Raw genomic sequence first — 19922 nt, forward strand, 5'->3', positions numbered from 1 at the left:
TAAATAAAAAACCAAGAATATGAATATTAGAGAACTGTGAATTAGACATGATGTTAACCAAACTTCATTTATTATCATTTTAGCAGAGTTTATCAGGGGCGCAAGAGAACTAGCCCTAAACTCTCCATAATATCTTGATGAAGTCCTGTTGCATTTTATGACTTCTTCAAAAAGGTGTTTAGGTGTGTATGAGTAAGCATTTTGCGGGTTGACAATATCAAAAGGCTTTCTTGTAGCACGCTTGTGATTCATTATTCAACTGGCGCGTATTTTGCCTCCTTCCAGATCAAACTTTTCGTTTTGTTGGATCGAAGAGATTCATGCGGATCACAAAGTATAGAATTGGGCAAAATCTATCCCTTCCCGCTTTTTTGTGTATTTTCAACTTGTTTACTTTTCGTTGCGCGTTAACTTTCTTCCACTAGCAATATAAATACTTTCTTTTCTTTGTCTACAGCTATCTTTTCTTTGTGATTTTTCCCTCTCTTCCCCTACCACCCACGCTTACAAGAACTATTAATACACTTTCATTATTATATATATAATGGCAGACAGTGAAAGTATTAGCTCATGCAAGACTCAGCCGAATGAAGTTATAGAACTCCCAAAAAATTCGATTGATAAAGAGAAACAACTAAATTACGAAGAAAAGCAAGAGGCAGATCAACCTAACTATGAAATCGAGAATCAAGCAACATATCAGCACATCCTAGAAGCCGCTCCATTCCCCGCATTTGCTTCAATTGAAGAGATTACACGTACACTTACAAACACAAAAAGTATGCACACATGTACTAGCAAGGAGCACAAAGATGATGTCGAAACTGGCCAGACCGAGGAAGTGCTTACCGTCACAACATATCCCGAGCCTCTGGCTTCAGAAGGTCTTTCAAATCGGGGTTGGCTCGTTGTGTTATCTACCTTTCTGGTAAACTTTTACGCTTTTGGTACCGTATTTAGTTGGGGAAATTACCAGCGTCTGTAAGTATAACTATCATATGTCGTCTGATATACTAGATAATCCAGAAAGTTTAGTACACTAAGTTAAATAATCTTTTATATAATAATAATAAAATAGATATCTAGAAGACGTTTACAAGGGCAGCACCGATCAATTCCGTATAGCCTTTGTAGGCACATCAGCTACCGCAATGCTTCTATCCACCGGATTGTTCATCACACCTTTTATCGAAAGATTAGGCTACAGAGGAACTATGGTAATTGGGTCCATTTTGACACCTCTTGGCCTGATTCTCGCAAGCTTTGCTACCCAGCTTTGGCACGTCTATCTTTCTCAAGGGATTCTATTTGGTTTTGGTGCAGCATTTGTCTTTTCGCCATCAATCACTCTGCCTTCTCAATGGTTTGTCAGAAACCGTGCCTTTGCAACAGGAATTGCTGTCAGTGGATCTGGTATTGGTGGAGTTGCACTTTCGCCAATGACACAATATTTAATTTCTACAGTTGGATACAGAAATAGTTTGCGTGTTATGGGGGGTATGGGCTTTGGTATTCTTGGTATTGCTACATGTTTAGCCTTTTCTCGTTGGAGACCAGCCCCCAGTAAGAACTCGGGTATCTTTTCAATTTTTGACAGATCCATTATAAGCAAGCACTACTTGATCCTTTTGCTGTTTGGATTTCTGGCTCCTTTTGGTTATATCGGCCCATTTTTCTTGGCACCAACCTATGCATCACATATCGGAGCCGATAGCTCTACTGGCGCTTCTCTTGTAGCTATTATGTCAGCCATGAATGCCATCTCTCGTATTGTTCTAGGGTACATGGCAGATTACTCTGGTCGGTTCAATACAATTTTTGCCTGTACATTCTTCGCTGGTATGTAATAGAAATAACAGTCGAGGTTGACCGCACAAGAAATGAAACTAATACTTAAGGGTTTAGGTTTGTTCACTATGCTTATCTGGCAGAACTCATCCACCTACGGTATTTATTCTGCTTATACAGTCCTGTATGGACTTACAGGAGGCGGCTTTGTATCTCTCTTCCCAGTGGTTACCGCCGATATTGTAGGTGTCCAGAACATTCAACGTGGACTTAGTTTATGCTATCTGGCCACAACCCTTGGAAACTTGCTTGGTACACCTATTGCAGGTGCCCTCCAGTCTGCATATGGGTGGACAGCAGCTATACAATTCTCTGGCGCACCTTCCGTCCTAGCAGCTTTAGTCATTTTGACTCTACGAATGATGCGCAGCAAGGGAAAGATATTTGTAAAAATCTAGTTTACTCTACATACTTTAGATTCACCCTCATTCCACTTGTATATAATATATATCCACTTAATTAATAGAAACTCTTAAAGCCTGAGGCTACTGATATTCTTCTAGTAAGATTTATCAGCTCAATATAATACAACCACCTTTACAATGTTTATCAGTATAAAATATTGCATGAATACACCACGCAAAGCATTTTCATGATACCACGAATCTAAAGTTGGGTATCATTTTGTCTTCATTTAAATGTCGATTTTTATATAAGAGCAAAGCTTACAACTTTTTAAATTTATCATGGTTTCATATATTGAGTATTTTGAAAGTGTTTATATATAATAATTGAGCTTCTCTCCCCTTTGAAATATCACATAGTTATAATATTTTAATATAATAAGATTCTTGTCAACCTTTCACTTGTTGGTGTAGCCCGGACTTCTTCTTGTCTTTTACAGAATAAGTCTTGGACAGGATTGTCTTTTGCAACTTTGAACTCCATCGCATCCAAAATATGTTTTCTATCATACTTGGCCTCTTTACCCAATCGGATCCAAATAATACTTCTTCGCCTTGTTCGTTTATCACCCATATGGTCCGATCCGATCGTATTTTACAGGTAAGTACACGATCACCAAGGTCAATATAGCTTTTGTGATTTTTGAATTGTACGCGCTGAGGACTCATATCAATCAATCTTTGACTCGACTTGATAAACTGATGAAGTATGTGAGCTTCTTTAAGATACGCCAAGTAAACAGACATATACTCCATCATGCCAGTAATAAATATCATAACGATACTCATAACCCAAAAGCTTTTGCGACATTGATTTAAATGGTACTTGAAGCCACGCCAAAAAGGAATGCCATAGATATAAAAATGATCAATGCGTTCACGACTGTCAGGGTTGCGCAAAAGAGGGGCAGCCTTTTCAAGACATTTAAAGGTAGAAGTATACCGTGGGTTTGTAGAAGGACTAATTTACGAAGAAAAATTTTATCATTATTTGCTTTTGAAGAAATCAAACATTATTCTATTTCTTTTGGATATCTCACTTACTGCCATTCGACTGTCTTTCGTCGAAGGATAGCATTGAGTTCAGAAAATGAAGAAGTTGGCTATTTTGTATTGAATTGATTAATCTCATCTCAACTATATCTATATACACTTATATCTATATATAAGATTATATCATACTTACAGGAACTTCAAGCCATGTATAAATATCAATATATTTTCCTTCTATTTTTTTGATCTCATCCAACACATTTAGGATGGCATGATCGACTAATATACTTTTTATTAGATTATGTTTTTTTTTTAAAAAAAACATACGTTAAAGAGGAATATTTCTCTACCTTTAGTCCAAGATGGTAATCTCGACAAAAGAAGGAATATCACTACACAAATTGCTAGTGATAGTCTTTGCATTATCTACAAAGTAACGAAAAGAAGAAGGGAAAAATACATCAACGGAGTTTTCTCTGATCAAGATCTAATTCTCTTTATCTATAATAATCAGGTTGGTTTCTTGTAGAGATTTTTATCATTATTTAGTCAATCTTTGGAGATCTTGTTTGGCTAGGATGCATAGGTTAATAAATTCCTTTTATAGACATTCTAGAATGCCATTTATCTTTGAGAATTAAGAAGTATATGATATATATAAAAAAGAGAGAAAGCATGAAACCGAGTCAGCCTACTTTGCGTCACTTAAATATCAATGACATCACATTGGTCCAAACAGTGGTGTATATAGCGATTATTCTTGTATCTTTTTGGTTCAGCACTGATCATCTGTTGGGTCTTTAAGTGTGCGCGATGCCAAAGTATTATTGTGGTAAGATGGCCAGAGAACGCATTGGTGCATAATACACGATCGGATCCTAAGATTTGCTTGTAGAATACTGCGATATTTTCCTGACACACGACAGTTGTAAGTATACCTATCGGTGGCCTCACAAAGACAATGTTTTTTTTTTTGCATTCTTTTTCTTTTGTAGAATTACGATAATAATAAAATCCTCTTTTTGTATCTTTTTTTTTTACATAGCCTCTGTACGCAAGGCTCATAATGCGGGCAAGAACCATGTATTGAATGTTAGAAATTATTATGCAGGTGCGTAATGAACACATTAGACGGTGTTTTGTGAGCTAAATATTTTTATGGTGGATTAGAGATTGGACAAGACAAAGCACAAGCGATCATTGATGAAATCACAAAAGCATACGAGAATTCTGCATCAGGTAAAAATACGAGAAAAGGGAATCAGCAATTTAGAAAAAAAGGGAGAAAGAGAGATCATAACTGTATAAATTGCGTATAGTATTGCCACCTCAATACGCGGGTTATCCTGTACCTCCTCCTGGTGCATGTAAGTTTTGGATTTTTTTTGGAGAAAAAAACAGAAAGAGATTTGGAAGGACTGAATAGCATATAAACCAATTGGAATCTTGACGACATTTTTTTTTTAAAAAAAAGATGGAGTACCACCACCACACATGTATGGACGTCCACCACCGCATATGATGGGACGCCCACCTGCCGGTTTCCCTCCATTCCCTCCTCCGGGTATGTTTCCTCCCGGACATATGCCTCCTCCAGGTGGTATGCCCCCTCCCGGACATATGCCTCCTGGTGGTATGCCACCTCCTGGACATATGCCTCCTCCTGGACATATGCCTCCTCCCGGCCATATGCCACCTCGTAAGTATAACAACAGTAATGATGTAGGATCTATTGGTGTATCGGAGTGAAGTCTATCGGACAATATTGTAATAGAATAGGGTTTCCCAAAAAAACATGCAGAATGAAAGATAGTAACTATTTGACATTTCTCTCTCTCTTTCTCTTTCATATAATTCAGGTCCGATGTATGGCCAAGGACCTCCTCCTCCTGGATTCTATGGCGGACCTCCTCCTCCTCAGCAATCCGGCCCACCTGTCCACCCACCTTCATCTTAAGATCCCACTCTACTTGTTTTCTGTAGCATTCTAATCGCAAGAACATTCTTTTTTTTATAACAAAAAAAAACAACGATAAAAATAAACCGCACAATCGTATCACAAACCCAAGCTGATAAATCCCGGGAATATTCGATCTTTAAAAGAGTTGACTCACATATATCTTTGGCTGTACTTATCCTTATTTCCCTCTTTCTCTCCTTCTTTCTTTTATCTATTTTCCTACCTACCTTTTCTATCTATTATATTTACTCTTTGGCTTTACATCATGAGTGTTACTTTTGGCGATGTTGAGGCTGCTTGGGCTCGGATAAACGTCACTCGTACGCCTGTCCACACTTGCGCAACATTTGATGCATTGGCTTCTCACACTACACCGGTTGAGTTGTTTTTCAAATGTGAATTATTCCAAAAGACTGGCTGTAAGTGAAAATTTTCCTTTTATGAATGCGTGCATATTTGTAATCGAGAAAAAAAAGGCGAAAAATTCTTATCGTTGATGTACAAAATAAAGCCTTTAAATTTAGAGGTGCAAGTAATGCTGTTGCTATGTTGTCAGACGAGGAAGCTATAAATGGAGTGGTAGCACATTCTACTGGTAATCATGCTCAAGCAATTGCTTTGGCTGCCAAGGCACGTAACATACCTGCTTATGTGGTTATGCCTCACAATGTACCTGAAATCAAAAAGATAGCAGTTCGGGGTTATGGTGGCACTGTCGTTGAATGTAACCCACCACAAAAAGCACGCGAAAAAGCCGTGAGTTTTCTCTTTGAATTAAAATTATTCTCCAAAGTAATGATGTTAAATTAAAGTGTTTGTTTGTTTGTTTCGATATTTGTTTAGGCAAGTGATATCCAGGCATCCACTGGAGCAGTGTTAATCCACCCATTCGAAAATCCTAGGGTGATGGCTGGCCAAGGCACAATTGCCTATGAATTCTTGGAACAGGTGGATCTGGACGCTTTGATTGTTCCCGTGGGAGGAGGAGGAATGATCTCAGGTTGTGCTGTTGCAGCCAAGGGAATCAAACCTACTATTAAGGTGTTTGGTGCAGAACCTGCTGCTGTAGACAAATGTTCTCGTTCCTATAACTCCAAGACACACCAGACTAGCCTTCCGGGATCGACTTCAGTTGCTGACGGATTGCTAACTACTCTTGGCGTGAATGCTTTTCCTATTTTGCTGTCTAGTGTAGATGGCGTGTTTACTGTAACCGAAGAAGAGATTGTCCGTGCCATGAAGTTGGTGTGGACACGGATGAAGCTGATGATTGAACCAAGCTCAGCTGTTGGTGTGGCTGTTGCTCTTTACAACAATGAATTCCAAGAGAGAGTAAAAAAAGATAAACTTGGCCGTATTGGGATTGTGTTGGGAGGTGGAAACGTGGATCCTGCACGGGCTATCGAATTGTTTGAAAGATACAAATAAATGGCACGTGCCTGAAGAATAAAAATCATTCCGCTCATATAATCAATAAGAGGCAAGAAAGGAACATCTCGGAAATCCATACAAAAAATAAATAAATCTTGGGTCATTTTTAATACTTCAAATAATAATAGTAATATAATATAGTATATTATAGTATAGTATAATAGAAAATATATACCATATTGATCATTTAATCGCTTGATTTATTCATTTTATTTGTCAGTTCCTTATTCTTATTACTATTGCCATTAATATTACTATCACTATTAATAATACGTTTTCTTTATCCTTATCCGATTATTATTACTGTTCTACATTCACTTGACAATCTTCCCAAAAAAGTTTAATAATGGGAAACCTTTTCTCCAAGACAAAGGTAAATAACACATAATTCAATACTCTAGCTCATGCATTCAAAGACAGATCCAAATGACTACGAGAAAATTCTGTCAGAGCTTGACGACAGCATTCAAAAGGCACAAATCAGACTATCTGACATCAAGATTCGCGAACGCCGAACAGGTGTCTTGCTTGTCATCTACAGTGCCATCTTGTGGCTAGTCTATGTCGCCTACTGTTTCTTCACTCTTCACAGCCACGACAGCACCTATGAGACGGTCGCACTCACTATTGCACCAGTTGTTGTACTTCCGGTTGTGTAAGTCTGATTATGATGGTGTGAACATGTCAAGTGACTCATTTAACCTGTGGTCATAGGCTCTATTATACCCGTATCTTAGTTCGTTGGGTATACACGCGACGACAAAGCAATGAAGAAGCGCGATTAACAACTCTTAGAGCTCAACAAAAGCTAAAGGTTGAAGAGCTCAAAAAGTCTACTGCTTACTATACAACAAAGTCACTTTTGGAACGTTATGATGGAAAAAAGGAAGAGAACAGAATGCCAGGCAACCAAGGATTTCCCGGACAGGATCTCCGTCAACGAAAACCTGGTAAGTAGAATCGTCCACAGATTAAACGAATAAATATAATTCTCGGATGAATAAGTGTATCTGAGTGGAGTATATTGATATTTTCGGATTTTGTAGCTTCTATGCAACCAGGACACTCTGGACCACAGCCTACAAACAACCCAAACAACAGACAAGGCCCTCAAGGACAGTTCGGTCCTCAGGGTCAACATGGTCAACAAGGACCTCATCAGGTACAAAACCTGACTAATGGACCACAATCACAGCCGCAACAACAGCAACAGCAACAACAACAGCAACAACAAATGACTTTCCGCCCCCAACAGCCCGCACAACCCCAGTGGTATGATAAATTAGTAGATGCATTGGTTGGCGAAGACACTCCAGAAACAAAATATGCTCTGATTTGTGGTCATTGCTTTGCTCACAACGGGCTTGCTCTTGCTCAGGAGATTGAAGTAATCCGTAAGTGAGAAAAAAGGAAGGGGGAGAGGTTTGGTACTATAATAGATGTGGCTAATGATCGGAGCAATAGAATACACTTGTCCCAACTGTAAGAAGTTCAACCCTTCTCGTCGGTCCAGACAGCTTCATCCCGGAGGACCTGTTATGCCAACTAGATCTCCTTCACCCGATCCATTTAGCCAGAGAGGCTCTTCGCCTGCACCATCAATCGATAGTTCTCACCACGATGGCACCAGTTCAATTCCTAAAGTATCTCATGAAGTTACCGAAGATCACCCTAATCATGAACACTCTATTGAACAGAATGGATCATAAATCATTAATTAAAAAAATAAATACCACAAAGAGCAAGAGCAAGAGAAAGAGAGATATAGACACACACACACACATATATATATATATATATATACAGTGATAGTAATAGTGATAAAAATATATAGAGAAAGAAGGAGGAAGATATATATATATATATATATATATAATTATCTTTATATTGTAGCTATTCATATTATTCATATTAGTTCAACTTCAATGGTGAGACGAAGGCAGGGTAGAAATAGCCAAGTAAAGTACTTTAAGAGGAAAAAGCTGGTTTCACTTTACCCACATACAAACACATATATACACACTTCATGATCAGCCTGGATTGAACCACAAGATATTTGGTTTCATTTTGGTTATGAAACTAGTATTTTTATTATTATTATGGTTTTTATGTCTATGCTGTGTCCCGGGTTTTATTATTGAGAAAGGTCATTTGAGGTATAGACTTGCGTGATCTTATATAATATGTATGCATTTGTATTTTCACAAGCTTTGTTCCCTTGATTTTTTATTCTTTTTTCTCTTATTTGATATGATTTTCATAAGAGCATAGATAAATACAAAAAGAAAGTATTCCGAGCAGAATAATCAAGAGCAATAAGATAAAGAGTATTATACAATCATGATTGCAAGTAACATAGAATGAACCTCTACGAGACATTAATGGCCGTCAAAAAAGAAATGATGTGGGAATAACAAGGATATGATCTTTGATAGACACAATGTACAACATCAACTGAATGAACAATGGAACACGAATGTGATACGCTTAAACGTACACTTCTCTAGGATCGGCATATGAAAGGTGTAGACGATATGTTGTACTACAAAAAGCCATTTTTTTTTATGTTGATGATGGCATACCAAGCTACGATCATAAAGGAAATATATGATAATAGACACCGCAAATAAGAATAAATAAATCTACTAGCCATTTAACTAGTTTAAATATCAAGCCGTGTCTATAAAGCACATCATAAGCGACACATAACAGGAGAAAAGAAGGGGGATGAGGACCCTGTTAATATTCTTGGTATCTTACTTTATTCTTTATTCTATTTTTTTGTGAACCACCTTTATTTTATTTTTCATATGTAATTTATTGGAATCACTTCCTGGCTAAACAAAATGACAACCTCATGGCGTGTTTCGGGGCTCTTTATGAGTTTCAAGAGCAAGACGTCGCAGTGCTGTACGCCCTGTGCGGGAAAGCACGGACGATGTTTTCACATGGCCAAGCAGGAGTATTCTTATGGCTTGGTTTGGGACGACTGTTGTCGCACGCGTATATAAAATGGGTCTGGGTACGTATGTTCCATGTATTCCCGCTCTTTCTCTTTTACTTTCTTGCCATGACTGTCTGGAACACAATCACGGTAGAGCAACAGCTTAAATCATATACATAGATACATATATATGCATACTTATGTATATACAAAATACTCATACTCCTATAGATCCCCGAGACTCCATCTCCAAACCTTGTCCTTGTCAAAAACATTTCCCCAAACTCTTCAGAGAAGACAGGTAAGGACAAATGATATGATATCCCAAGGGATATCCGATTCACAGTTCTTCTATCTTAGTCAAGGAGTTTTTCTTGTTCTGTGGAAAGATCAAAGAGTTTGACCTCGTCTTGTAAGTATTGAGCTTTCCCCAACAAAAAGAAAAGAAAAAGAAAATAAACAAAGGAATCACGCGCGTTGATGTTGGGGTTGATAAAATGACACGCTCAAGGACCTATCATCTTCTTGATACATAAATATATATGGGGATATGTGGGTGTGGGTGTGGGTGTTTTTATTTTTCTTTATTTTCTGTTACCTTTTTGTGGGGCCAAGATATTTCCATGGCAACAAATTACAAGTATCGTAACTCTTACTAAAGCCTGTTATTTGTAGTGATGAAGACCGAGCTCATCAAACTGCCTTGATCAACTTTGAGCGTGAATCTGCTGCCAAAACTGCCGCTCTTTTGAGCAACGGTAAGTCTACTAGTGATTGCTGTGTAACTGTTGTCCAAAGCAAGACACAAGAAAACTCACGGTCCACATTATTGTTAAATATAGCCTTGATTGATGACAGTCATATCACTGCCGTGCCTTTTTTTGAGACAACTCCTTCCGGAGAGTCTGACAAAGAGGTCGATGCCGAAGGTTCTGAAGATCACCAGTCAGCCAAGCCAAAGTCTCGTATTGCTGCCGAAATCCTTGCCCATGGTTATTTGTTGCAAGACCATATTGTGGCCAAGGGTCTCGAATACGACTCCAAGTACAACCTTTCGTCACGTCTTCAGGGTTACCTTTCCACACTCCAGTCTAATAGTAAGCCTTTTATATTTCTATAATAGGTGAAACCGGTCTTTTTTTTTTGTTTTTTTCTTATACATAACCTGATTCTTAAATTTTGTTCTTTTATTTTTATTTTTATTTTTAGTCAAGCACTTTGATGAAAAATACCGCATTTGGGACAAGGCCATAGAGATTGATCAAAAGTACAAGATCCAAGAAAAGGTTCAAAATGCCGCTCAGACCGCACAGCACACTGCCCAGGCCGCTCTTCAAACACCCACGGGTCAAAAGGTGCATGACCTCGCTAACCAAACCTTGGCACAAATTGCTATTGTCCATTATGAAGCCAAAAGAATTCAGAGTGAGAAGGGAACCCACTCACCTGAAGGCAATGAACCCGCAGAACATGTTGAGCCTATCAAACAAGCTGCCTAAAAAAAACACACAAACACACACACCTACACACACACACACTTGCTCACTCAATCACTTACCCACTCACTCGCTTACTCAAGCAAGAAAAAAAAATTGAATTAACCTCTACCATTTTGTCTTCTTTCAAATACAAAAACTTGCTCCATTTATTCTCTTGGTCATTTTTATCAAGAATTTACATCCGTGTAATTTTTTTTGACAATTCTTGGAGTCTTTTTTTTATATATCATAAGACAAAGGAGAGAAATGAAGCCGTGAAATAATCTTCTATATAGTCATATAGTTATATATAGCTTAAACCACTTACTGCATTCACAGATTCATTGCAGAATCGTATATCATATACAAGGTTATGTGCATGTGTATGAGAATTATATGCATAGTATATGTACAAGCACAATTTCTTTTCCTTTGTTAAAAAATAAATAAATAAAAAGTAAACAAAAAAAAAAGATCACTATATTGTGTAAGGGAACCAAAATTCTGAAAGTCCCAAAGTAAATTTTATCCTTCTTTTGCTGTTTGAATTTAGCAATGTCAACACCAACTCGATCTCTAAATCTCAATCGTCATTCTGATGATCCTCTTGAAGGAATCAGAAAAAAGACATGTACTTCATTACACAAATCACTCCAAACAAGTCATGAAATGCAATCAGTGACAATGACCACAGAACAACTTGCTATAGCCTTTATTCAACTGAATGAATTCTCTACTGCAAGTGTTACATACATACATACACATACATATATATATAGTTTTGTTTTGTTTTGCTTCCATGTACATTACATGTATCTATTAATACATCCATACATACATGCATGCACGAATACATACATATATGCATGTACTACATATCTGTGCCCTGCACGCAAGCGTATATTTATTGAATTCAATCTTTATTCTCGCCTCTTATCTAATAATCATTTTGTAGGCCGAGGATCTTTCACGTATTGCAAGACAGATATGTGTCTTGAAGAGGCAACTAAGATTTTCCTCTGTAGACTTTGTCAAAACAGTATTAAGCAATCTTGATCCTTCAAAATCATATCTATCTGTTTTTCATCAACTAGCTGGCATGACTATATCTGTGATATCTCTGGATACTTTTGTAGAACAAGCCCCTCAAGCATGGCTTGTAGACCAATGCAGGAAACTAATACCGGAAGATTCGGTTGCTTATCGAGGCAAGGCAAAATCATCACAATCCTTTTTTTATACATTTTAACTTATATGTTTTGAAATACTCGAGTAGATTATGTGGCTAGTCTAATCGCAATTGAATGGAAATTGACATACAGACCAACATGGAATCAAGATACTACTCTGGATAAAATCCTCGAGTCTTCACTCAAAGCATTTGTTGTAACAAGGTAAGATCTACACATTTATGCCAATTAGACATCGAAAACCTTTCCCTCTTTTATATTCCTACCTTTATTTATTCAAACCTTCTGGAATCATCTCGCTTTTTTTTATATAGTGAGCCAATGAGGGATGGTGTTTATTTGGAACACTTTCTCCAACTACTACAAGATCCAAACAAGTTGAAGATCTTTAGCCGGCAAGAACGCCAGATTCTTGTGACAACCCTCTTGGATCGGGTTCTGTGGCAAACGGATGCTATTGATTGTTCGGTCCAGAGTATAATGTCTGCAAAGGAGTTGGTGTGTGCAGGTAATATGGAATGTCTAAATTATATATGTATATGCCCGTACGTAAATGTGTGTATAAATGTGTATTCAATTATGTTCTATCAAGATGGCTCAAAATACTTTACAACGCGTCGGTCTATATTGGGTTACCTTACAAGCTGGCTGAAAGACGAGAAACAGCCTAGCCCTGCATTCTATTGCCCTTTATTACCTTGCTGTGCATTGGATAAAGTACATGCTACTACAATGGTCAGGATCATTTTATTTTTTATCTCTTATCTTCTATTTTGAATGAGGTCAGCTTCCAATCAACTGACAAGCCATGGTACAGAATCTATCGAATAGTACTATAATCCTGTCTCTCTGTCGTGCAATGTGTGAGTCTCTTGAGGGAGATCAGGCGATAGTGAGGATAGTAGAGAGTGTGAGTGCATATACAAGCTTGATATTTGAAGAACTATCAAACCAGGCTGATTTGGGAAGACTTGCACTACTACTGTCCTTTATACAAATCACGCTACACTATAAGGGTGATTCTGTAGGACTCAATTATGCCTCCTGGTTCCAAGTAAGTTTAATAAAATAAAACAAAAAACGTTTTATTCATCTCAAGGGAGATTTTTTTAAAAAAAAATCAATTGTACTAGTCAGCACTTATAGACCCAAATACCACATGTTTAAAAACCAAGAAGAATGGTCAAGTATTGATAAAGTGTCTTGAAGACATGATCCCATTTGAATCACCAGCCATACTTCAGGTACCCAATTGATCTATTGACCAGAAAGAAAATAAGTAACAAATAATCCTTTCAACAGATCCATGCAAGAGCTCTCTATGGCTGTCAAGCATTGCCATCCTCACACTACATATCTATTGTTAAGACACGTTTATTGGATTTAGGAGTAAGTCTATCAAAACACGACTTTAATCAGGTTAAGTTCTCCCTGACCCATTTATAATTATCCAGTTGGATTCTTCTCTTAAGCAATTACCTCTTTCGATCAATACCCCCCTCGTAACAGAAAAGGGGAAAGTTGTACGTGGTCATTCAGCATTGGACATCCAAGAACTCGTCCAAACTTATGTGAACACAAACACTGTTCCAAAGTCATTGTGGGAGGCATCTATTTTTCAGGCGCGCTGGTTCAAAGCAACATTTCTGCCAGCTTTGGTGTCCTGGAATCACACAGACCAACAGCTGAGTGTGGCACACAAAAAGTTGATCAAATCGCTCTATGAAAAAGGAAAGATGCCAGATGGGCTTTACCGAGAATTCCAGAACATGGTTTAATATACACTACATTTTCTGTACTACATTGTGCTCAAAATTATATGTCAATATTAAAAAAAGAAAAAGAAATAGAGAGAGGATGATAAATATTATTAAATTGAAACATAAATGGAAATATATGGAAATAAAATACTAAAGAAAAGAAAAGAAACCGGGGGAAGAGGGAATAGGGGGATCTTGAAGACCTGTGGCCGTGGGTAGTAAAAGAAGACCAGAAAGAAAGAAAAAAAGATAGGACAGTTATTGAAAGAATATTGTTTTCTTCTTCTAGTCTTGATTTTGATCCTTGGCAGAAGTTCAATGTAGATATCATTATTATTGTTATTATTATTATTGTTATTGTTATTGTTATTGTTGTTGTTGTTGTTGCTGATGATGTTGCTGTTGCTGTTGCTGTTGTGAGGACTTGTCTTATCCTTGATTAATTGAAAGCTCTTCCGTTGGATAAAGTAGCATAAAGCTCGTCGATCTCCTTCTTGTAAACCTTCTTTGCAATCTCACGCTTCAATTTAAAGGTAGGAGTCAAAAGATCATTATCGACAGTGAATTCGTCTGATGTCAGGTGAATGGCACGAATCTGCTCGAATCCCTTGAGATCGCTCTGCTTGCCAAAAGCATTGAGGATCTTAAGAATGCTTTTCTTAACTTCAGGAGAAGTATAGAGTTCGGCCTTTGATAGGGATGCGAATTCAGGAGTCTTGGAAGCCCAAGCGCTCAAGGCATATGCATCTGGGAAAATAATTCCAACCAAAGATGCCTGCATGGAATCGCCATACACAAATGCCTGGGAAACCAATTCATGCTTCTGATATACACCCTCGATCTTCTCTGGAGCAATATACTCACCCTGACAGAATGTTTTTACTTTAGTTTGTTTGTTCTATCCTGCGTACATAAAGTCAATTGATTATCTAAAGATTAATTACCTGAGACAACTTGAAGATGTTCTTGAGACGATCAATAATCATCACACGGTTGGCAGAATCAAAGACACCAATATCACCAGTATGCAACCAACCATCCTCATCAATAGTCTCTGCAGTCTTATCGGGTGCATTATGATACTCGCGGAAGATACTGTTACCACGAATGCAGATTTCTCCACGAGGATAAGGCTTATCAATTGAAAGATAATCCATGTCAGGTACATCTACGAGCTTGATTTCTGAGCATGGGAAAGGAATACCAACAACACCTGATGTGTTGTCCTCCTTGACAGTCTATATTATAAAATTAAATAATATGTTTTTCCTATTAGCCTTTTTGTATCATTTTTTTATACTTTTAACATTCCTTACCAAACAACCAGCACAGAAGTTCTCAGTCTGTCCATATCCCTCATACACCTGAGCAGAGAAACAGATTCTCATAAAGTCCATAACATCTGGAGACACGGGGGCAGAGCCACTGAGAATGAAGCGCAGACGACCACCTAGTTTTTGACGGATCTATTAACACATAAATAAATTAGTATTGTATAAAAAAACTTAGATACGATTTTTAAGCGTGTACTACACATTTTCGTATTACCGTTGCGAACACTAGACGATCCCAGAGCCAATGGTTTACAGTAGTCTTGAGATGCGATCTTTTTTGCCCATAAGCAGAGTTGAACATCATGCTGCTCAGACCACCCTTGGCCTTGACGCTTGAGAGGACTTTGTCGTAAATGCGATTGAAGAGACGGGGAACAGAACAGAATACTGTAGGCTTGAGTTCCTCGATATCGTCGAGCAACTTTGCGGTGTCACCCTGGTAGTATCCAATCGCAGCTCCCCTGTAGACATGGATACCCTGGGCAGCACGCTCAAAGACGTGTGCGAGTGGTAGGTAGGAGATATATACATCGGTGTGGGATATGGGGGCAAACGTGCCTGCAGTGCCTGCAGCAGCAATACCAGTAATAGAAGCAACACAATTTGCCTGTGTAAGGATAGCACCCTTTGGTAGACCGGTTGTTCCACTAATATGGAATGACAAACGTTATTAATTTTCTTTAGTAATACTGAACTCAATTCCAGGACAGAATGGTAGGACGGGTAAAATAATAATAATAATAATAATGAAAGAAAAGCCTGGAGAAAGTATGTATCTGAGATCTAACCTGGTGTAGCAGATGGTTGCAATGTCTTCTGGTGTGGGGAGCTTGGTCTCTGCTCCACCTTCACCCAACTTCTCGACCTCTTTGTAGGTATGAATAATCAAACCTGCTGCGGCTGCGTTTGTGCGTAAGGTTTCTTCGATAGTTTCGTCCATAATAATGACGTGTTTGATGGTTGGCAACTGTGTCTTGAGCTGTGTAATGTTTGCAAGCTTATCGGCGCTCGAAACAATGAACTCCATGTCAGTTTGGTTGACGATGTAATCAATAGCCTCCGCACCCAAGGTATCGTAAAGCGCGACAATAATAAAAGCTTCTCTGTAGCATGCCTGCTCAGTCATAGTCTAAAGTTGAAGTTAAAGACATTTGGTTAGCATTCCAGGGCAACATGTCCCAAAAGGCATTGGGGAAATACCTCGGCACACTTACCCATTCAGGTCTGTTGACACTATAGATTCCGATCACTTTTTGACGCTCAAGTCCCAGGCTGACCAGACCTTTACCAAAATTCTTGATACGCTTCATCACCTTGGGGTGCGATTCCCATACGTATTCTTTTGCCTCTCCGTTCTCGATACGACGAGCGCCCAAGAAGGGACGGTCTACAATAAAAGATTAGTTCTCCTGAATTTGGTTTTATGTTGTTGCACAATGTAAAAAGATAGTCTAACGTATACAGACGTTGTACAGTAAAGTACAATACAATACACCAAAACAAACAAACAAACAAAAAACGTCGCTGACACATAGATGTATTAAAGTAAAATGTATAGATGTATTCACCTCCTCCAAGCTTTGAGCCGTTGACATACATGTCCCAGAGAGTAGTGATTCCCTCTGGGTGGTCAACCAATTTGTCAGCAAACTTAAAGTGACGCATAGCAGCTGTTTCGCCATCTTTCTTAATAGAGCCAGTGGCAGGGACGGCGTAGGGTGGCTTAAATGGGGACATTGTAGGTAATTTGAAATAAAGAAAGGAAGAAAGACAAAAGAAATAAAAATTATGTAGTGATTTATAGAAAGTGACTGAATTTGGGGGTGGGTTTTGAAAATGACACAGAAACCCCATTCATATTCTTAAAAAGGAGGTCTATTCGGTCTTTGTATCATTCATTGTCGTCTAATCTGGCCTTTGTCAATTTGACTTTGCCATCGACCAGGGTCGCTTTGAGTCCCATCTCATCCAATTCGGGTGTCTGGGCGGCTGCGATGGGCTTCATCTCTTCTATAAGCCTCTGATTCTCTGGATTGTTCTCTAGTATATGACGAATAGCCAAGACCGCATACTCACGAATGTCTTGGGTAAATAATAAGTATTTCCCTGTCATCTTACATGTAACCATAGAACTTCCTTACATGGGTTATTATCGTCGATTCTGCATTGACTGAGGATAAGCGGAATGCCTCCAATATGACGAATCTGTTGTAAATATTATTGTTATTATTTTTTATTATTATTAATAATAATAACAAAAAAATATTATTCCCATAAGCATATCTCTTTAGTCAGCTTTCTCTCAACATTTTTGGACACTTTTTTTTAATTTTTTTTTTCATGATTTACCTTTTCTTGCATATCAAAGTCTTTAAAGCACATTGCACCGATAAATCTCACGCATTCACGCTTCAGATAATCAAACCCAAGCTTTGAAGCCTCTGGGTCATCGTTTTTGACTGTTTCACTTCCAGTTGGTTTTCTGGCCGTAAAAGGAATGGTTTCAAGCTGTCCAAGTAGATCTTTACTAATCATAAACAGTCTGACTCGTTACTATTCGTTACCTGTCACTGAGTCAAGAGTCTCTTTTTGGACCAAAAGTCTCTTGAGGCTTTTTTGCTGCTCAACTTCTGCCATGTTCAAAGTTGTCAAAATCTGCAATACCAACACAAGACCGGTGTACACCTGAGATACGTCTTCCACCTCTAGGTCGGATTTCTGGTCGGCTTCGCTTGCCTGCACCTGCTTAATCACCAGGACGGCACGCTGAGATAATAATTTAAGGAGATTACAGAGAGCTTCAAGTTCCCTGTGTCTCATAAATTCTGGGAAGGAGTCCTTGTGTGTGTGGGTTTGCGAATCTACAAGCTTGATCAAGATGATCTGTCGACCATTCAAACCAGATTTACTGTATTCATTGACATGCGAAATAAGTGTGCCTGAAAAAAATGAAGTCAAATAGTATCATTCAAACTTACTCGCCTACAGCATTTAATAAATCTACAAAATAACCGCCGTTTACAAGCTGACGAATGACAGTACATCTAACCCATAAGTTGGCATATCTTAGAATCGTGGGAATTGTGTGATCTCTAAACTGAACACCAAGGATGTATAATTTTTTTTTTACCCCAATTCGAAATTCTTGCTTTCGTTGTCGTGTAGTCTTTCCAAGTCCCCCAATATCCCATGAACAATCTGATGCCCGTTTTCAGTCATAGCAAGCAGCTTGCTGCAAGTGGTATGACAGAATGGCGTGAGTATCATTGTTAAAGATAAGGTCTAGATTACCTATTCTCAGTGGAGTTCCGGATGCTATTGAGCACAAGCACCAATACACTCATTACCACCTTTTCATCTTCCATGCAAACCAATGTACTATTAGTCAAATTTAATGATTGATTAATCATATATATATATACATCACCATCATAATCAAGACAACGTAACATACCTCCACAATGTTCCTCTCTTTGTTGTCATCCACACTTTCCATACTTCCAGTCCAGTTGGGTTTCCAGTGATTATATTACAAATAGACTGTGTACCAACCTGAAGAAGAAGGACTATCGAAATATATATATATATATACACGCATGCATACGCATACACACATATGCATTATTATTAATTTGTAAACTCTATTGTCCCTTTCTCTCTCTATTTTACCTCTCTCTTCTGAACCATCCCGGTTTTTTTCTAAAACAGTCTCAATCGATTCAATTGCTCCATTTTGACAGGCCAATTTCTGATTTTCTAACTGGCCTGCCACACAATTACGTATAAGCTTAACAACTCCAATCAAACTGTGAATTCCATTGGGATCCTCGGCCAATCTTGGCAATGTCTTTAATGCTAAGCTCCAAAAGTCTTGTGATGCTCCCAATTCCAACCTGTGTATATTAACGTATTAATTTTATTATAATATATACACCAGGTTTTCTCACGTGGCGATCTTGATCACTAAATCTCTTTTTCTTTCTTTTATATATATATATATAGGTAGATAGATAGATAGATTCGTCTTACCGAAAGACGTGATCTGTCAATGATCTTTTAATAGCCTCATCAAGATGTACTTGTAGCTCATTAGACAATAACTTTTGAGAAAGATAATCTTCAAGTAATGTTACAATTGTCATATTAAAATAACAGATTATACAAAGAATAATAATAAAATAAATAAATAAATAAATAAATAAATAAATAAATTAAATTAAATTAAAATAAATTAAATTAAATTAAATTAATGTGAATTAATAAGAAGAAATTAATAGCACAAACAACTTGTATTGAAGTAGCGTTTATATTTCTACTCGATTATATACAAAATCTAAATATATGTTATATGTATATTAAGTGTTTTATTATTGTTATTTTCAAAGCGTCGAAATTTCCGACAAAGAGGTTTCCCTTTTAGAGAGCCTCTTTCTTATCCAACAGAAAAGCAGCAAACGTCACTCGGACTAACAAAAAACAAATATATGATAATAATATTAAAGATTGAATAGCAGAATAAGTCTCCCTTTAACCGCACTTCTCCCTTTCTCTCCTTCTTTTATTTACATCCCCTTGACAGT

At 37.8% G+C, this 19922-nt stretch overlaps 9 protein-coding genes across 9 annotated transcripts; 6 read left to right on the plus strand and 3 right to left on the minus strand.

Moving 5' to 3' along the window:
• Nucleotides 1–781: 781 nt before the first annotated feature.
• On the plus strand, nucleotides 782–2246 carry PHYBLDRAFT_22222 (hypothetical protein; the record flags this gene model as incomplete). The annotated part of the gene is made up of 3 exons (XM_018439779.1): nucleotides 782–981; nucleotides 1079–1839; nucleotides 1906–2246. The coding sequence occupies 3 exons, from the start codon at nucleotides 782–784 to the stop codon at nucleotides 2244–2246; spliced, it is 1302 nt and encodes a 433-aa protein (XP_018287030.1).
• Nucleotides 2247–2642: 396 nt separating this feature from the next.
• Nucleotides 2643–3570, minus strand: PHYBLDRAFT_116923 (hypothetical protein; the record flags this gene model as incomplete). The annotated part of the gene is made up of 3 exons (XM_018428554.1): nucleotides 2643–3213; nucleotides 3297–3355; nucleotides 3439–3570. 3 exons carry the CDS (start codon nucleotides 3568–3570, stop codon nucleotides 2643–2645), a joined length of 762 nt encoding a protein of 253 aa, XP_018287031.1.
• A 488-nt stretch (nucleotides 3571–4058) lies between these two features.
• Nucleotides 4059–4564, plus strand: PHYBLDRAFT_116811 (hypothetical protein; the record flags this gene model as incomplete). The annotated part of the gene is made up of 4 exons (XM_018428545.1): nucleotides 4059–4077; nucleotides 4141–4173; nucleotides 4291–4356; nucleotides 4416–4564. 4 exons carry the CDS (start codon nucleotides 4059–4061, stop codon nucleotides 4562–4564), a joined length of 267 nt encoding a protein of 88 aa, XP_018287032.1.
• An 891-nt stretch (nucleotides 4565–5455) lies between these two features.
• On the plus strand, nucleotides 5456–6752 carry PHYBLDRAFT_136102 (hypothetical protein). Its single transcript, XM_018429764.1, has 3 exons — nucleotides 5456–5624; nucleotides 5717–5961; nucleotides 6049–6752. The coding sequence occupies exons 1-3, from the start codon at nucleotides 5471–5473 to the stop codon at nucleotides 6631–6633; spliced, it is 984 nt and encodes a 327-aa protein (XP_018287033.1). The 5' UTR covers nucleotides 5456–5470; the 3' UTR covers nucleotides 6634–6752.
• Nucleotides 6753–7040: 288 nt separating this feature from the next.
• Nucleotides 7041–8345, plus strand: PHYBLDRAFT_116983 (hypothetical protein; the record flags this gene model as incomplete). Its single annotated transcript, XM_018428557.1, has 4 exons — nucleotides 7041–7291; nucleotides 7351–7571; nucleotides 7788–8030; nucleotides 8101–8345. 4 exons carry the CDS (start codon nucleotides 7041–7043, stop codon nucleotides 8343–8345), a joined length of 960 nt encoding a protein of 319 aa, XP_018287034.1.
• A 1340-nt stretch (nucleotides 8346–9685) lies between these two features.
• On the plus strand, nucleotides 9686–11495 carry PHYBLDRAFT_160013 (hypothetical protein). The gene is made up of 6 exons (XM_018434101.1): nucleotides 9686–9730; nucleotides 9812–9881; nucleotides 9941–9992; nucleotides 10256–10338; nucleotides 10423–10677; nucleotides 10790–11495. The coding sequence occupies exons 1-6, from the start codon at nucleotides 9707–9709 to the stop codon at nucleotides 11077–11079; spliced, it is 774 nt and encodes a 257-aa protein (XP_018287035.1). The 5' UTR covers nucleotides 9686–9706; the 3' UTR covers nucleotides 11080–11495.
• A 118-nt stretch (nucleotides 11496–11613) lies between these two features.
• Nucleotides 11614–14026, plus strand: PHYBLDRAFT_149994 (hypothetical protein; the record flags this gene model as incomplete). Its single annotated transcript, XM_018432376.1, has 10 exons — nucleotides 11614–11802; nucleotides 12014–12169; nucleotides 12232–12253; nucleotides 12335–12452; nucleotides 12563–12756; nucleotides 12841–12983; nucleotides 13066–13302; nucleotides 13382–13492; nucleotides 13551–13637; nucleotides 13703–14026. 10 exons carry the CDS (start codon nucleotides 11614–11616, stop codon nucleotides 14024–14026), a joined length of 1581 nt encoding a protein of 526 aa, XP_018287036.1.
• A 56-nt stretch (nucleotides 14027–14082) lies between these two features.
• Nucleotides 14083–17090, minus strand: PHYBLDRAFT_32084 (hypothetical protein). The gene is made up of 7 exons (XM_018439990.1): nucleotides 16911–17090; nucleotides 16557–16729; nucleotides 16131–16471; nucleotides 15557–15989; nucleotides 15325–15474; nucleotides 14953–15246; nucleotides 14083–14873 (listed from the first exon to the last, which is right to left on the minus strand). The coding sequence occupies exons 1-7, from the start codon at nucleotides 17077–17079 to the stop codon at nucleotides 14448–14450; spliced, it is 1986 nt and encodes a 661-aa protein (XP_018287037.1). The 5' UTR covers nucleotides 17080–17090; the 3' UTR covers nucleotides 14083–14447.
• A 143-nt stretch (nucleotides 17091–17233) lies between these two features.
• Nucleotides 17234–19484, minus strand: PHYBLDRAFT_149996 (hypothetical protein; the record flags this gene model as incomplete). The annotated part of the gene is made up of 10 exons (XM_018432377.1): nucleotides 17234–17424; nucleotides 17484–17547; nucleotides 17692–17864; nucleotides 17907–18250; nucleotides 18321–18386; nucleotides 18473–18574; nucleotides 18634–18720; nucleotides 18797–18908; nucleotides 19012–19235; nucleotides 19372–19484. The coding sequence occupies 10 exons, from the start codon at nucleotides 19482–19484 to the stop codon at nucleotides 17234–17236; spliced, it is 1476 nt and encodes a 491-aa protein (XP_018287038.1).
• Nucleotides 19485–19922: the final 438 nt, after the last annotated feature.

The sequence above is a fragment of the Phycomyces blakesleeanus genome, assembly GCF_001638985.1.
Source record: "Phycomyces blakesleeanus NRRL 1555(-) unplaced genomic scaffold PHYBLscaffold_23, whole genome shotgun sequence".
Classification (NCBI taxonomy): domain Eukaryota; kingdom Fungi; phylum Mucoromycota; class Mucoromycetes; order Mucorales; family Phycomycetaceae; genus Phycomyces; species Phycomyces blakesleeanus.

Excerpts from the sequence above, each read along its gene's own strand:
- PHYBLDRAFT_136102 (XM_018429764.1), top strand. The coding sequence starts at position 5,471 with ATGAGTGTTACTTTTGGCGATGTTGAGGCTGCTTGGGCTCGGATAAAC. Across the intron at positions 5,625-5,716 it reads ATTATTCCAAAAGACTGGCT|CCTTTAAATTTAGAGGTGCA; the intron begins GTAAGTGAAAAT and ends TACAAAATAAAG. Across the intron at positions 5,962-6,048 it reads AAAAAGCACGCGAAAAAGCC|GCAAGTGATATCCAGGCATC; the intron begins GTGAGTTTTCTC and ends ATATTTGTTTAG.
- PHYBLDRAFT_32084 (XM_018439990.1), bottom strand. The coding sequence starts at position 17,079 with ATGTCCCCATTTAAGCCACCCTACGCCGTCCCTGCCACTGGCTCTATT. Across the intron at positions 16,730-16,910 it reads CGGCTCAAAGCTTGGAGGAG|ACCGTCCCTTCTTGGGCGCT; the intron begins GTGAATACATCT and ends CTTTTATTGTAG. Across the intron at positions 15,475-15,556 it reads ATCGTCTAGTGTTCGCAACG|ATCCGTCAAAAACTAGGTGG; the intron begins GTAATACGAAAA and ends ATGTGTTAATAG.
- PHYBLDRAFT_160013 (XM_018434101.1), top strand. The coding sequence starts at position 9,707 with ATGACTGTCTGGAACACAATCACG. Across the intron at positions 9,882-9,940 it reads AAACTCTTCAGAGAAGACAG|TCAAGGAGTTTTTCTTGTTC; the intron begins GTAAGGACAAAT and ends CTTCTATCTTAG. Across the intron at positions 10,339-10,422 it reads TGCCGCTCTTTTGAGCAACG|CCTTGATTGATGACAGTCAT; the intron begins GTAAGTCTACTA and ends TGTTAAATATAG.